This window comes from Dendronephthya gigantea, unplaced genomic scaffold (assembly GCF_004324835.1).
Source record: "Dendronephthya gigantea isolate DGI-Jeju-01 unplaced genomic scaffold, DenGig_1.0 000013F, whole genome shotgun sequence".
NCBI lineage: Eukaryota > Metazoa > Cnidaria > Anthozoa > Malacalcyonacea > Nephtheidae > Dendronephthya > Dendronephthya gigantea.
In genome coordinates, this window is record NW_021163023.1 from 3,151,581 (window position 1) to 3,168,974 (window position 17,394).

At 36.2% G+C, this 17,394-nt stretch overlaps 2 protein-coding genes across 3 annotated transcripts; both read left to right on the forward strand.

The window, feature by feature from the left end:
* Positions 1-4,046: 4,046 nt before the first annotated feature.
* LOC114519281 lies at positions 4,047-7,283 on the forward strand. Of its 2 annotated transcripts, XM_028539392.1 has the most exons (5): positions 4,047-4,142; positions 4,218-4,263; positions 4,388-4,463; positions 4,580-4,697; positions 4,785-7,283. In XM_028539392.1, the coding sequence occupies exons 1-5, from the start codon at positions 4,135-4,137 to the stop codon at positions 5,020-5,022; spliced, it is 486 nt and encodes a 161-aa protein (XP_028395193.1). In that variant the 5' UTR covers positions 4,047-4,134; the 3' UTR covers positions 5,023-7,283. The 2 variants fall into 2 exon arrangements, with proteins under 2 accessions (XP_028395193.1, XP_028395192.1); XM_028539391.1 differs by having other exon boundaries at positions 4,047-4,263.
* Positions 7,284-8,091: 808 nt separating this feature from the next.
* On the forward strand, positions 8,092-16,565 carry LOC114519280 (zinc metalloproteinase nas-13-like). Its single transcript, XM_028539389.1, has 17 exons — positions 8,092-9,267; positions 9,468-9,538; positions 9,952-10,054; positions 10,169-10,345; positions 10,468-10,594; positions 10,670-10,848; positions 11,237-11,458; positions 12,005-12,082; positions 12,394-12,636; positions 12,772-12,954; positions 13,195-13,338; positions 13,464-13,547; positions 13,625-13,887; positions 14,353-14,977; positions 15,464-15,565; positions 15,728-15,792; positions 16,107-16,565. The coding sequence occupies exons 2-14, from the start codon at positions 9,506-9,508 to the stop codon at positions 14,488-14,490; spliced, it is 1,974 nt and encodes a 657-aa protein (XP_028395190.1). The 5' UTR covers positions 8,092-9,267; positions 9,468-9,505; the 3' UTR covers positions 14,491-14,977; positions 15,464-15,565; positions 15,728-15,792; positions 16,107-16,565.
* Positions 16,566-17,394: the final 829 nt, after the last annotated feature.

The window sequence follows — 17,394 nt, forward strand, 5'->3', positions numbered from 1 at the left end:
GGTGCCCACGCCAAATTCGGGACCGCATTATATTCTGCCTGTGAGTTTGCTTGTTAGTTCGCATCAAACACGGACGTGAATATTCTTGATCGTTAGTTTTCTGACAACTATGATTGAAACGGTGAACGCCGGTAAGACGCAGGCTATGGTAATGAGCAATCTTCCCTGCAATCTTTCCTGCAAGCTGATTGGCTGTAGCAGGGGGTGGAATTTTACGATATCTGACCACTGTCCGGAATCCTATATTTTATGAGTCTGACTACGATACGACCGAACGCCGCTTTTTGTAAAAAAATAAATACGTTATTTACCGTTTTGGTTCTTCCGGATAGAAAAATATTTCCCTATTTCCCTGAAAAATATTTTTCTATCCGAACCTCGCAGCCGGTAAATAACATATATATCTTCACGCGACAGTGTAATATGCTATGTATTATTACAGAGTAAATCTAGATACAGAGTTGGAACTACACGTTGTAAACACTGCCGAAAATTATGTTATTCTGTACCCAGCTTTCTTTAAAGCCGACGATAAAAAATTGATAAACTGCAGGTGCTCGGCAAGTTACGCGAGCAGTTTTATCCAATGGGTTTGCATTGAATGCATCTGGTAACTTGCTGAGCATGCGCACAAAAAACGTGGACGCACTAGTCGTGGTGAGAACTATATTTTTCTCATTTTCTGCGCTCATGCGTAACATTTTTACTCACCACTCGAAGAAAAAATCACCGCCTAATATCCTCTATTATTAATTTAAACATAACAAAAAGCTTGCCAGTCTTCAATTTTTATACTTTTCATGATATTTAAGTGCTGTTTTAATACGCACCGAAACAACAAAATTACGTTTGAGTGGCAGTGTTTATTTTAACAAAATATACATAGCTAGCTGCCGGTTAGGTGGGTGCAGAAAAAAATTAACAACACATCTTACCTTGACGATCTGTCATTATCTGCCGATATAAATGGATCCCTCACTGCTAAAATTATACGGATGATGTACCCTATAACACTCCCTTCTCCATCCCCAACATACCCATCGACTTTTACGTCGAAATTTGTTATCTCTTCAAACCCATTTGTACGTTCATATCCAAGAACACCGTTCTTAGATATAAGCTTATTGGGATCTACCTCTTCACAAGCCGCTTCGACTTCATCAACAGGCTCCATTTGGCATTGACATCAACAAGAAACAAGTATTTTATTTTTAGCAAAGCTCAGAGACATGTGCTCATAATCATATACACAGATATGAAACTGAAGCCAAATTGAGTCACATGGTTTTTTGCCTAATGTGCGCGTGCGTAATTTCCTTGGCATGTGTCATGTTGAAATTTAATGAGTAAATCAGTAGAAAAATCGTTTGATGATGTATTTCTTTTGAATTATTCTTCATGAAGTATTAGGATACTAACATAAATGTTTAATTATGTTCAGTGACTGTCTAGTGATGCCTACTGATGTCTTGTTCTGTTTAGTGATGTCTAGTGATGGATTATAATGCCTTGTGATGTCTAGTGATGTTCAGTGATTCCGAGTGATGTTCACTAATGTCTAGTAATGCTTAGTTATGTCTAGTGATGTCCAGTGACGTCTAGTGATGTTTGGTGAGGTCTAGTGATGCATAATTATGTCTAGTGATGTCCAGTGATGCCTGGTGATGTATAATGATGTCTATCGATGCTTAGTGATGTCTATTGATGCTTGGTGATGTCCAGTGATGTATAATGATGTCCAGCGATGTCCAGTGATGTATAATGATGTCTATTGATGCTTAGTGATGTCCAGTGATATACAATGATGTCTATTGATGCTTAGTGATGTCTAGTGATGTATAATGATGTCCAGCGATGTTCAGTGATGTATAATGATGTCTATTGATGCTTAGTGATGTCCAGTGATGTATAATGATGTCCAGCGATGTCTAGTGATGTATAATGATGTCTATTGATGCTTAGTGATGTCCAGTGATGTATAATGATGTCTAGTGATGTATAATGATGTCTAGTGATATATGATGATGTCCAGCGATGTCCAGTGATGTATAACGATGTCCAGCGATGTCTAGTGATGTATAATGATGTCTATTGATGCTTGGTGATGTCTAGTGATGTATAAAGATGTCTAGTGATGTATAATGATGTCCAGTGATGTCTAGTGTTGTATAATGATGTCCAGTGATGTATAATGATGTCCAGTGATGTATAATGATGTCCAGCGATGCCTAGTGATGTATAATGATGTCTATTGATGCTTAGTGATGTCCAGTGATGTATAATGATGTCCAGCGATGTCTAGTGATGTATAATGATGTCTAGTGATGTATAATGATGTCCAGTGATGTATAATGATGTCCAGTGATGTATAATGATGTCTATTGATGCTTGGTGATGTCCAGTGATGTATAATGATGTCTAGTGATGTATAATGATGTCTAGTGATGTATAATGATGTCTATTGATGCTTAGTGATGTCCAGTGATGTATAATGATGTCCAGCGATGTCTAGTGATGTATAATGATGTCTATTGATGCTTGGTGATGTCCAGTGATGTATAATGATGTCTAGTGATGTCCAGTGATGTATAATGATGTTTAGTGATGTATAATGATGTCTATTGATGTTGAGTGATGTATAATGATGTTTATTGATGCTTGGTGATGTCTAGTGATGTATAATGATGTCCAGTGATGTCTAGTGATGTATAATGATGTCTAGTGATGTATAGTGATGTCTAGTGATGTATAATGATGTCCAGTGATGTATAATGATGTCCAGCGATGTCTAGTGATGTATAATGGTGTCTATTGATGCTTAGTGATATCCAGTGATGTATAATGATGTCTAGTGATGTATAATGATGTCTAGTGATGTATGATGATGTCCAGCGATGTCCAGTGATGTATAACGATGTCCAGCGATGTCTAGTGATGTATAATGATGTCTATTGATGCTTGGTGATGTCTAGTGATGTATAATGATGTCCAATGATGTATAATGATGTCCAATGATGTCTAGTGATGTATAATGATGTCTAGTGATGTATAGTGATGTCTAGTGATGTATAATGATGTCCAGTGATGTATAATGATGTCCAGTGATGTATAATGATGTCCAGCGATGTCTAGTGATGTATAATGATGTCTATTGATGCTTGGTGATGTCTAGTGATGTATAGATGTCTAGTGATGTATAATGATGTCTAGTGATGTATAATGATGTCCAGTGATGTATAATGATGTCCAGTGATGTATAATGATGTTCAGTGATGTATAATGATGTCTAGTGATGTATAATGATGTCCAGTGATGTATAACGATGTCCAGCGATTTCTAGTGATGTATAATGATGTCTATTGATGCTTAGTGATGTCCAGTGATGTATAATGATGTCCAGCGATGTCTAGTGATGTATAATGATGTCTATTGATGCTTGGTGATGTCTAGTGATGTATAAAGATGTCTAGTGATGTATAATGATGTCCAGTGATGTCTAGTGATGTATAATGATGTCTAGTGATGTATAGTGATGTCTAGTGATGTATAATGATGTCCAGTGATGTATAATGATGTCCAGTGATGTATAATGATGTCCAGTGATGTATAATGATGTCCAGTGATGTATAATGATGTCCAGTGATGTATAATGATGTCTAGTGATGTATAATGATGTCTATTGATGCTTAGTGATGTCCAGTGATGTATAATGATGTCCAGCGATGTCTAGTGATGTATAATGATGTCTAGTGATGTATAATGATGTCCAGTGATGTATAACGATGTCCAGTGATGTATAATGATGTCTAGTGATGTATAATGATGTCCAGCGATGTCCAGTGATGTATAATGATGTCCATTGATGTATAATGATGTCCAGTGATATGCAATGATGTCTAGCAATGCCTAGTTGCGTGTAAGGATGTATATTGATATGTTATGATGGGTATCTATGATGAATTATGGCTATTGATGTATATATGCCAGCTAAAACAAGTGCGATTTTACTATTGGTGTATACTGGACATAAACTTATTACCCTTTGCGCGGTAAAATTTAATATGGCCGCCAGTGTTGGAAACGTTGAAAAAGATGAAAATAAATTGTGAATAGTGTGCAATTCCTTAAGCTAAAATGATAAGGTAAAATTGTGTTCCACGATATGTAACATGTAACAACAGTATACGTAATTATAGCCTTCTGGAAATGGTTTTTAGATTTTCAAACAAGTTTAGAGAAGATTTGGAACTTATATATGCCAAGGTTACTGCATAACAATATTTTTATTTTAACAAGATATAAACAATTTTGAATTCGTTTGCCAATTGCTTTCACCTAGAAAGGTAACATAACATGATATGTACAAATTAAATGGTTATTTTATTAGTACACCAATCCATTTGATGGTGCACCTGAGTTAACATTGAGCACTTGTGAGCTACCAGAAAATGTACAGTTAATAGGTAAGTGTTTATGCTTCCTAATGGTTCACATATCGTGGGCAATATATATCAATACTATCAATACTTGGTATTGGGATTGCCCATCCATAGCTGCAATTCCATTCAATTTATTCAAGAAAATTATTCAAAATGTGGCAAGTGGACTGTATTAGAAGGTTCTTCAAGAGATATGTATGCAGATGACAGTTCTGATGAAAGCAATGTTGACACATCAGATGAAGAAGGGCAATCAAGGTTTGTTGTGACTATTTTCATGTTATTAACCTTTTTGATGCACACTTTTTATGACATTAATAAATATGAAATATTTTGTTATTTTAGTTGCTATGATTCTGATGAGCAAAACAGTTCAAATTGCAGTCCTTCATTTGAGACATTATTCAGAGATAAATACCCAAGATCATGTGTAAAGAGGGCCTCAGAATCTCCATCAATGGACTGGACGTCAACGCAATCAACATGCAGGAAATCAACAATAAGCAATAATGTATTAGCTAAACCATGTGCTGCTTACGATATTGATGAACAATGTAAACCCCAAGAAAGTTACACTTCCTAAGGATTTGTGGTCTCAGGTTCAACAATGTCTACATCTAATGACAAGTGTATTTAGTCGATTAAAGACTGAATGTGGTGAGGAAAATGATGGCAATGGAAGTCCATCTCAAAGAAGGCAAGTTTGGTTGAAAAATCTTGTGTGAAGCAAAGACTATTTGATGATTGCAAAGTATCTGATTTCCAAAGGGCAATCTGTAGAGAAACTATTTGTTAGACAGAAAGGATCAAAGGGACCAGGCATTGAGCTTGCATCAAGAAAGAGATTTCTTCATGATTCCGGATGTACAATTGCAGAAATTGAAAATTTTGATTCTGGTTTTAGTCAAGAGAATAGCAGTGATGATTTCATTTCAGCATCATGCAAAACCACAGTGTCAGAAACTAGTAATGGGAGTTGTTGTGAATCACTTTATCGAAAAAGAGGTTTTGTAAAAGAATCTACTGCTGACTATTGTCCGAAATCCACCAGAGGTGATTTATCGTGTCACAAATATCTCACCAGAACCATAACAAGGTTACACAAGGATTGTCTGTGAAAAAAACATCGCAGATATCGTCTTGTGAGAAGAAGATCAAATAAAGCCAAATCAACAAGTAATGATACCAAAGAAATGAATGAATGTACTAAAGAGACATGATGCTGTGAGAAATGAACATTCATTTGATCAATGTCTTAGTGATACAGAAGACTTTCACATATCTAAGAGTGGAAAAAAGAAGATTGTGGAATGTAAGCAACAAAGTGAATTCAGTAGTTCACCCGAAATGCATGAAGTTATACTGGTTTCTGCTCCATCAACACCAGTCATTCAGAAGTCGTTGGATTGTCCTCAAGAAATGTCTAAAAACACCACCCCCCCTCCCCAGTACCGACGTTCATCCACCCACGCAGGGTTCCTGGAAGCCAAACTTCGCTATACACTGAGTTAAACATAAAGGAACGTTGTTCTTCCACTCCACGTAAACATATCCAGATAAACGGAAGAGGTAAAAAACTCCTAAACCATAACGAGTGTCTGAAACAACTTGAATTTCCCACTCCATGTAGTTTACCGGCAGATTCGATGCCTAGTCCGATCAGGTCCACTGCAAATAACAAACATTTGAATGGAACGTCATCAAGCCCTAAATCGGAATGTACGAAAGATTCCTTGGTGAAGTCAATCAGCACACAATCGCCAAGTTCTATTCTAATACCCGAGATTTCAGTGAATTTCTTAGGACCCAAAGAAATTGTTGAGAGAAGTAGCCTGGTTAAGGACAATACAAATAAACATAAATCGCGTTTACTCGAAATAAAGATATCACTGGTGCCCCGCCACGCCCGCCATGCCACATCCCAATTGATCGTTCAAAACAAAAACACTTGTCACACATACCTTGCAATGATGAAGATGGAAACTTTTCTTAAAAGGCACAGCCAGTTTATATCCCACCTCAACTCCTGGAGTTGAGCCAAGTAAAAGAAGAGAACAATGTTATAGAGATGATGCCCGTGTTAAATTCAACTCCGAGATAAGAACAAGTGGCAAAACGACCGCTAATTTCAAGAGGTCTATGACAACGATAGATGGACCCAAGTTGATGGGTGTCCTTCTGACAGTTATCAACAGCTACCACGCCTAAAAATTACCCCACGTCGCCGAACATTTCATCCCTATGCCACTGCGAATAAGTTTCCAAAAAACACCATCACCAACTGTCAGGTCATCACTGATTTCACCATTACGAGATCTTACAATCAAAACACCATCATCGTCTTCTTACAAGTGGACTACACTTGATCGTAGCCCCATGGCTATTGTGTTAAAGAAGCTCGAAGAATGTCTGATCCAGTCGTAGCATCCCGGAAGATATTAAAGTTTGGTTCACACGATGCGCAAAGTGATAGATTTAATCCAGACAGAGAAGAAAAAGTGACTCGGCATGATTTTCAATCATATCCGAGATGCAGTGAAAGTAGCTCACAAAGCGTCCCAGGAAGTTACTGTTGAGGAAAGGTATAATGACAGATTCTAGTTGTGAAGGGGATGACTCTCGTTCGAACTGCCTTAATGGAAAATGTACAAAGACTTTCTGCTTTAACTGTTCCATGGAATTGTCGTAATTATTTTGGCTGCTGTAAGATCAAATAGTAATCTTAGTACATTTTTTAAAATGTAGATTTCATAAATGTTTATACTTGTTGTGCGTTTAATAAAATGTTATTACTTTCACTTCGTGTCTATCGCTAACTTTTACCTTCGGCTTCGGATTTCTATTATATTGTTTGATGTCTGAACCGGAACAATTATATAATATAAAAAGATATTTACAGACAACAATAGTTTCAAGTTAACCGTCGATCAACGTGATATTTTCTTCACAAATTGTCTTTTAAATTTAAATTTGGCGTAGCAACTATATAAGTAAACAAGAACTTCACAAATGAGGGTGAAAAGATTCTGACATGTTTTAGCCGTTGGTAAAATGCCAAGTTCGCTTGACCATATGGCTTGACGTTTTAATGCGATTATGACTTATGTTGAATGGCGGAGCAGCTACCGGGCATCACCTCACCTGAGTATTCACTGCTTGATTTTGATAGTTTAATCGTTGTTATTGAACAGTTGCGCTGCATGGTTGTATGCGAAATAAGACGTTAAGTACTATTCCATGTGGATTATAAGTTTTCTGTGAAAGAGGCCTCTGATTTGGTTTTTGATCACTTTTTTTGACTGACCGTGACGTATTCACCGAAGTTGGCTTGCCAAGACAGGAAATTAAGCCATCAAAAAATCCCATATTCGGCAAGGAAGGTTAAACTTGTACTCTTGATCAAGGAACAATAACAAAATATTGTGAAAGATATACTCCTATAGCACAGCATCCCATTCTTGTCCCATATAATCAACGGTTTATTTGATTTACAATTTTTGCGCTATTTTTACTTGTAATTTCAAGTGACACTCTTTAATATAATTACCAGCTATATATACGCGGCGAAATTCTAAATTTTCTTGCACAGCTTGTAAAAGAACGGCAAAATAGAAAGTTTGCAATTATTGCTACTATTTAAAAATTGTCCATAAGCAGGATAATCTCCTCTAGCTGCGTGTGGTAGCCAGACATCCTGACTGCCAGCGGCGTCGTCATTCGAAAAAGAATCAAGGTCATGATCTTGCCCTGACTTCACACTATAGCATTCTTAGTTCAATACAATTGCAGTAGCCGAAGTACAATAGCCAAAAGATGTTCCGTTCATTATATATTTTTTCTCTTGTGCGATGAATGATCAGGTACTAGGTAGCTATTATTGGCAATTGGCAGGTGCGCTTATATTATTCGTTTGGTGTTTTTCCTCATTTATGTCAATGAGATTGTATCCATCTTTTCTGCTGTATTGTAGCTTGATATTACAGTCAGCTTCCTGTTAACAATCTAATTATATAGAAGAATAACCCATATCCATATTAGGTAAAGTTTTATCAAGTACATATGAAGTATACAACTCCGCAATGATATATGATTGATATCACATGAAAAATATTATTTTGACAAACATTACAAATGTAGATACTAGATAATGTCTTCGGGGTTATTTATAATAAAGCCTTTCTAACAAATGGTAACAATTGTCAACTGAGAAGAAGTCGAAATCCTTTTGTTTTACAAAATACAAAACAAACAACTTATAAAGCTATAATATTTGCTCCGCAACACTTGAAACATCTGTCACATGGAAGGTCAATGTAGGCCAACATTGTATTGCCTCCAAATTGGCTGAAATTTTATCTCATTGTTTACACAATCTTTTTATTTGAATATTAAGTATTAGAAATTTGAGTCCAGAGAAACAAAATATGGTCCGGTCCAGTCCATATTTTGTACTATGCCGAAATCTTCATTGGGAAGTTGTACGCAATCCTGAATCACTCATTTTCAGATATAGCAGAAATTGATCAGATAGATTTTCAGAGAGGCCGTGTGAGGCATAGCCATAGCTACTGAATACGTGCACATTTGATTGTGGTGCATGGAACAGTCAGCGGATGTGAAAAGGTGCATCTCCTTCTGACGTACTTTGCGTTGCATGCATGCAAGTGTTGAATAATAAACGCCCTTAATTAACTCTAAGAGGCGGAATACGATCGCTTCCGATCATTTTACCTTGCATGAGTATAAAAAGGAGCGTCATTTAAAGATGAACCAAGATAACACAGAGTAATATACTGAACATCCCTCGAAAAATTAGAAACTACTAAAGGTTAGTATTGATAATATTATTGTTATTACTGTTTTAAGACAATGTGAACCCAGATTTAGCCATGAAATGCAGTATCGCAATAGTGATGAACAGACCAAGTCATATGTTGATGACTGCATGATAGACTATAGATTACTAGGCTGTTCCGACATTCAAACTATAGAAATATACTGAACTTTAAATTACTTTTCGTTTTAAAGATAAATTTATTGTCATTTCAAAAAGTCGCCAGTGGCACATGGACTCCTTTCTGCTACATCTTGGGTCTGCGGTAAGTCATTCACGTGATTACCACCACACATTAGTTGTTTTGTTATTGAGACGTTGTGTGAATTCAGGCGATGTAAAATGAGACAGTCTAACAGCCTTTGTTTAATAGATTTATCTTTTAAACACCAAAACACGCATCTCGCACGAGTATCAAGATTTAATTCCCTATATCCGACTAATTTCATTCAGTCTGCATACACGAAGAAAGTTCTTTTGATCGCAAGATCGGATATTAGTCTAATTATTTACCACGGAATAGAACTTTCTGGGGCAAGAACTATTTATTATTCAATCAGGTCTTGGTCCAATTGTTTGTCAATACAATTGATAACTATAAGCCATTGGTAACTATGAATTATTACACCGCTAATTAAGATAATATATTAATTATAAATATTATATTGATATTTGTAGATGCGGAATTTGTTCCTGCTGCTTATTTGTTTTATAGCAGTTCATTCAGAATCAAACCCTCCGAGACCTCCATCTGTTCCTATTGGGCCTTTTGCTGACTATAGTAAGACATATTAATGACTTAGAAGAAGTTGATCTGCCACGCAATCTTTTTAAAGTCGATAGGACAAGATAGACAAGATTTCCTAAATTTTATAAAATTTCTATAATTGATCAGCCGATCCAAGAGTGAGTCCACTTGGAGATGACCAAGAAAATGATTTCGAAGGAAAGAAACTATTTCAAGGAGATATTAGAAATCCAGGACAAATATCGAATGGAAAGGTTGGAGAGGCGGGAACACGAACACCATGGCCCAACGGAATCATTCCTTATGTTTTTGATTGCAGTGTTTGTAAGTAACCGTTTTATGTGATGAAGTTTATATTTCTTGCTAAGATTGATATGTGTACACAAAATCAACCAGCAAAGGTGTACGACTTTATTTGTTTTCATTTTTATTTGTCTGTTTTCCAGTAAGTATTGAGAGCGCTGTTAGGGCAACGAAAGATGCAATGGAGGAATGGCAATCCAGAACTTGCGTGAAGTTCGTGAAGAAGCAACCACATCATACAGTATATGTCGAATTTATCCGAGCTGCTGGGTTAGAATTTTTATATCTTTATTAGTTTTCTACTCGTTATATATTTTATTTGTAATTATTTACCCACATTTTTAGATGCTGGGCAACATACGTTGGTTTCAAAAATAAAAAAACGCAGATATCCATTGGTAATGGTTGTGATTATAAACACGTCATGGTTCATGAGTTGGGTCACGTTATTGGATTTTGGCACGAACAAAGTAGGCCTGATCGGGATCGCTATATCACACTTGACAGAGGCAATGTTCATCGAAGTAAGTTTCAGATAAAGGACAAGGCTTTGATCCAATACATTTAAAACGTTCTCTGTTTAGCGACACATCTTGAATACTGTCAATGATATAACAACAATATTTTCTATCTTTTGAACGAATCTTAGTACTAGCACTGTACTAAAAACCATCACCGGTTGACAATGTTTAAAAAACATATTTCTTGAAGGTCAATATATGATTTCTATTCTGTCTAAATATAACTTTAAAATAAAGTTGAAAACTTACAATCAGAACACGTGTCATGTTTGAATCATATATTGAAACTCAAGTCAAGATGCCCTGTCTTTTTGGAATTGGTTTTTCTCTTCACTTAGTGTACTGCATTATCGCTGTGATATGTACATATATTCTATTCTTCGTATTTTAGATCTTTTGTACAACTTTGATATTGTTAAGGAACAAACGAACAACTATGGTGAAGCTTACGACTTCGATTCTATAATGCATTATCCCTGGAATGCTTTCGCGATCGACAGACGACGAAATACTATTTTCCCCAGAGACTCAAGAGTCTTGAATTCTAAAAGGCCTTATGTAAAACTAAGTGATTCTGATGTTCGACAAACAAACAGGATGTATGGTTGCAGCAGTGAGTGGCATTCATTATATTTCAGATATTTCATATGTCTGAAGCAGACTGATCAGTGATTATAAAAGGTGTAAAAAACTCCCTATACAGGGTGTCCCAAAAAAAAACCACTTAAATATGCAGAACATTAATACAGCTCTAAAGCGCAATAGATAAGCATCTCTGGGAATTGAAAATGGCTCTTAATCCTTCATTTACAATGCTAAAAGTCATTTTAGCTGAACTATGGTGCAAACCCGAACAATATTAATATTCTTGCATATTTTGCGTTTTTTTGGGGACACCCTGTATAATGAGTTGGGGATGAGTTAAACTTTAACAGTGCGCTTATCCGTCACTGCACCGGCACATGAAATCAGTTTATATAGTCAGCGTTGATTACTGGCATTTCTCTTGGGCCAGTTCTACGAAAATAATTTCTTTTCAGTTTTCAGTGTGACTATCTTGATACTGCATGTATACTGAATATAGCACTTTATTTACGTATTATTTATCGTTTGTGATAACTCGCTCGAATTCACGAATTCGTTCTTTCTTTTTCATCAGAAATTGGGTCTTCTCGTTATAAAACAATGAAGAAAATTGGTGAAGCAAGCACTAAAATAAACGTAGCTACTTTGAAAGGTAAATGATTGTCAGTTCAGTGTAATTTTTGCAGCCATTTTCTTCTTAATTTTGATAGATGCAAAGGAACGAATAAGTTATGAATCCTAATGTATAGAAGAGTCTCTATTGGAATTTCCGTAACATATTCCTCGTTCAAATCGCATTTAAACTCGCGTATATCGTATATATTTACTTAGTGGGAAACTGCTATTACTTTTACACTAAATAATCTTTGAAGTAAGGGAAAAGCACAACGAATTTTTATTTGAATTTGTTTGTTAAACACAGTATATATAGCAGGCGTAAATCTCCAATTTAAAAATATTTAGCTCAATGTCGAGATGGGCATGTTCACTGCGTCAGTTGGGCTAAAGCTGAATTTTGTGAATTATCACCTGATCCAATGTTATCAACTTGTCCTAAGAGTTGTGGAGTGTGTGACGAACCTTGCGTAGATGGTTTTAGGGATTGCCCAGGTTGGGCGGACTATGGTTATTGTGTCAGCAGGGTTTCAAGAATAAAAGACTTCATGTTAAACCATTGTAAATTGTCCTGTAGCATATGCACACCAGGTATCTATCTACTATTATTTTGTTAGAAACTTGTTAATTCATGTATTGTATAAAGGTTCTTCTTCAACTGCTTTTTAATATCCACATAAAATGCACGACCTGGTAACTTTTATTACAACGTTATTACTTATTTAGCAACAACAACAAAACCTCCAACAACTACCACTACTCCCCCACCTACCACAACTCCCAAACCAGCCACAAGACAACGAGTCACAAGACCACCAACCATTGAACAAATTATTACCACACCAAAATCTTCCACTAACAAGCCAGTCACAAGGAATGGAATTAGCACACCAACCAAAAAATTCACCGGTATTTTGTCCTTAATAATAATAATTTATTTACCGATACAGAAGTACCTTGGTAATTAGGGCCAGGTTCATGCGTCTAACCTAATCATGTTAATCAGCTATAATAAACTTTCTTTAAGTTCATTTGCATTTGATATGAGTTTTAACAATGTTTCAACATTATATGACGTAAAATCAGTATTATAAATATTAATATTAATATACAATAAAGTGAAACGAACTTATCCCTACATCATTAAAGGTGTGCTGTGCAAAGATCGTAGCAAATATTGCAAAGCTTGGGCAAACGATGGCCGATGTGACACGGATCGTTGGGTGTTTGACAACTGTATGCTGAGTTGCAAAAGATTTTCAATCTGTGATAGAGAAATGATCAAACCTATTGGTAAGAAAATCTTGTCTTCCTGGTGTGAATTGCGTCTACATCAGATAAAATGTGTTATCTTCCAAACCAAGAAATAGGCCTACAATAAAAAAATCGACATGATTCTCAATGCTATATTGTTGTAGGTGAATGTACTGGTGCCCTTGGAGTTCACTCAGACAAAATAATTCCGGATAACAGAATGAGTTCTAGCACTACGTTCTCACCAGGCAAAATAACATTCATATCTTCTGTAAATTACAACATATTCGTCTTATATTCACCAAAATCTTTATCCTAAATTAAGGTGGGGGGTGGTTCGCACCCGCAGCTTCTGGACGTTTGTATAAGGAAGACGATCACCAACGGAAACGTGTGGGTGCCTGGTGTCATGCTCCCTACAACAGAGAGGAGAAACATTTAACAATTGATTTTGGCAGAAGAAGGCGTATTGTAGCCTTGGCAACACAAGGACGTGATACGTATTTTGAACATACAAAATCATACAGCCTGTCCTTTAGTGATGACAGGACACAGTGGCGTGAATATCGCGAAGGAGGAAGTAAGAAAGTAAGTTATATAAAGATGTAACCGGAAAAAAAGATGAACAGCACCACTTTTGCACGCAATATGATAGCACGCTGCGTCACCTTATGCCAAGATTTGTTACAACGTAAGCAGAATCACACATATTTTGTTATGAGTGACGATGTTGTCGTAAAGAGTAAAGGATCAGCAACAGCAAAGACAGCAATTTCAGCAGATCTATCCCAAAATAATCTTGCAAGACAGACAAAATAAAAAGTGTCTGGCTGAAAACCTGACTGTGAAGTAACGAGCCGCTAAGAGAAAAACTGGAGTGTGAATACGTATCGTAAAGTTCTCTATCTGCTCACTCAGAAGTCCTAATATAAAGTACTATATAAGTTGTAGTACTAAATATATCAAAATGGTTATCTCTCTGACTCTGGGCTTTCTTACTTATATTGAAGACAAACGTGTTTTCTTACTGTGTGACGTTATTTATTTGTATAGATATTTGATGGAAACTGTGACCATGTAACACCAGTGTTGAATATTCTTGCAAGGACTCAATATGCTCGTTTCATACGTATACACCCAATCAAATTGTTTGGTGCGGCTTGTCTTCGTGTCGAGGTTTATGGTTGCTGAATTATTTTGAACTTGTTTTCTGACTGCATGAAGTGGTTCTTCAAGTTTACGATATTCCGACCGTTATTATAATAACAACCGTTATTATTGTACCGGGGATTAGATATCCGGTACAACAAATATGGCTGTAATAAAAATGTAATAAAAATATTGGCGAACTTCCATCCTATGCTTTCCTATGCTTGTATCCAACAATTTAAATGAATAATTGTTGCTATTCTATAGTGGATGTCATTGAAATTTTATAGCGATCTAAGGAAAGTGATAATAATTATTGTGATAATAATAATTTTGATAATAATACCATTTTAGTATATAAATAGAACGTATCGCCGATGATTGCTACTAACCACATTATATTTCGCTGCATTTTGGACTGGCGACGGAGGTAATTTGATATAACTTTTTTGTGCACTTTTGTTGCACTTTTTTTCAGTTTTGCTGGGGTGCCTTGCCCTTGGGCAGAAAAGGAATCGATGCCTGAAAGGTAATTTGATTTGTTTTTACATTTATATGATAATATGAGGGAATTTTAAAAGCACCAATAAAAGGCTGCCGTTACCATGGGGAGGTTTCAAAAGCAGCAAACGGCTATTTACATTTACAGTTTATGCATAATTGGGCCAATTGGAATGTGTCTGTAATATGTGTCTTAGAATTATCGTTCAAACTAATACCTGTTTTCCACTAGCGATATTTTTCGCGCGAAGCGAATTAATTCCTTTGTATTTGAGCAATTCGTTCCAGATGGTTGCAGTTGAGAGCTCTGAAACAAAAGTAAAATGTCACTTTGCTAGTGGAAAACCGGCTTAAGAGTAATATCCATTAATCGCGTCACGCAGCGGAATTTTGCTAATCACTTACAACGGACAATATAAATATGCAAAACATATTTATTTGGCTGATTTATATCCATTCTGGGCAAATCTGGTGATTATCTATTGTTGTCAATGCGTTTTCTTTGTCTTTGAAGTAATAAAAGGCGGTTGAATCTAGACGAAACTCAGTCTTTGCAGTCTCGAAAAGGAAGCATAAGTCGAAGAAGTTCAGGAAAAGTTGGAAGAGTCTTGCTTAGGTACATGGTGATAGTTGATTTGAATAGCGTGGGAAGACGTGAGCGAATGGAGTCATATTCTTTCCGATTTTTACTGCTTTATCTTGTATATTTCGATTGAAAATGTCCAATGCAAGTGAGCTGTTACTTTAGTTTAGTTTTTCCTTGCTTATTTGATTTCAGAACGAACTACGGCACCGAAAGATGGGAAAGGAGAAACGTAAAGGCTTGCTCGCAGCGAATAATAGGTATTGTTCTATTAATATATGTGTATTTTGCATTTGTGACTTGAAAAAACACGTTTGCACTTTGTTTACGGACAGTCAGGGTGGGCGAAACTAGAATAGTTTTGATATATAGAAATGAATTCGAACTTTATGACTGTAACTAACTTTCCTGGCTGGCTATTCGTTTTTCGGACAGGGTTGCCCAAAGGGAATGCTCGTTTTAAAGGGAAAGACGGATTGAAACTCAATGCCTATATAATTATTTGTATTGGTATATGATTGTACTATGCTAGACTTCCCTGTCCTTTTGTTTTACCGAAGTTCTGTTTTTGTAGAACGAAAGAATCGTAAAAAGATGTCGGACATGCCTTGGGACATTAATGCACGCAAATACAAAACTCGATTTCGACAATATGCATGAGTAAAAATTGCATGGAATTTGGCTTTTTTGACTAAGATATAAACTGAACACTCTTCTGTTTACCTCCTTAATTTTCACGTTTTCCGCCTGTGCATGATTTTTGCATGAAGTCTGGTCGTATCAAGCGCATGCGGAGTGAATACAAGTGATTCTGGGGCCCCAATCACTTGTGTTTTCTCCATCTTGACGACTATATAGTCCGGACAAAAATATCGCTCAGAGAGCGCCTAAAACATAAAAACATGAAATATGTATTTCTAGAAGGAGATGATAGTCCAGTGTTCTTGCTTTCTTGTACAAAAACGTGCATGATATTTTGCATTAAAACGTGCATGACATTTTGTATTAAAACGCGCATGACATTTTATATTAAAACGTGCATGACATTTTATATTAAAACGTGCATGACATTTTATTTTAAAACGTGCATGACATTTTGTATTCAAACGTCCATGACATTTTGTTTTAAAACGTGCATGATATTTTGTATTAAAACGTGCATGACATTTTGTTTTAAAACGTGCATGATATTTTGTATTCAAACGTGCATGACATTTTGTATTAAAACGTGCATGACATTTTGTTTTAAAACGTGCGTGACATTTTGTATTAAAACGTGCATGACATTTTGTTTTAAAACGTGCATGACATTTTGTATTAAAACGTGCATGACATTTTGTTTTAAAACGTGCATGACATTTTGTATTCGCGTGCGCAATGCGAAGGCCACGAGTGACTGAGGTTGGAGTGTTGGAGGTTAGATATAATTTATCCTGAGTGCTTTATACATAAGTGACATTTCTCTCTTGGAAATTATTCATATCATACTTTTGTTGTTAGATGATGAAGGATCGTCGCAGGATCAGGAGGATCATCGCAGCATCAGATGTTGAAGAATCGTCGCAGGATCAGATGAGATGGTATGGTATGGTATGGTATGGTATGGTATGGTATGGTATGGTATGGTATGGTATGGTATGGTATGGTATGGTATGGTATGGTATGGTATGGTATGGTATGGTATGGTATGGTATGGTATGGTATGATATGATATTGCTACCTAAGTGATATTTGTGACTTGAAAATTAATGTCATATCATTGTGATAAAGTATCGTTGCAGGATCAGATGTTGAAGGATCGTCGCAGGACAAGACGGACCGTCGCAGGATCAGATGTTGATGAATTAGATGTTGAAGGAGCG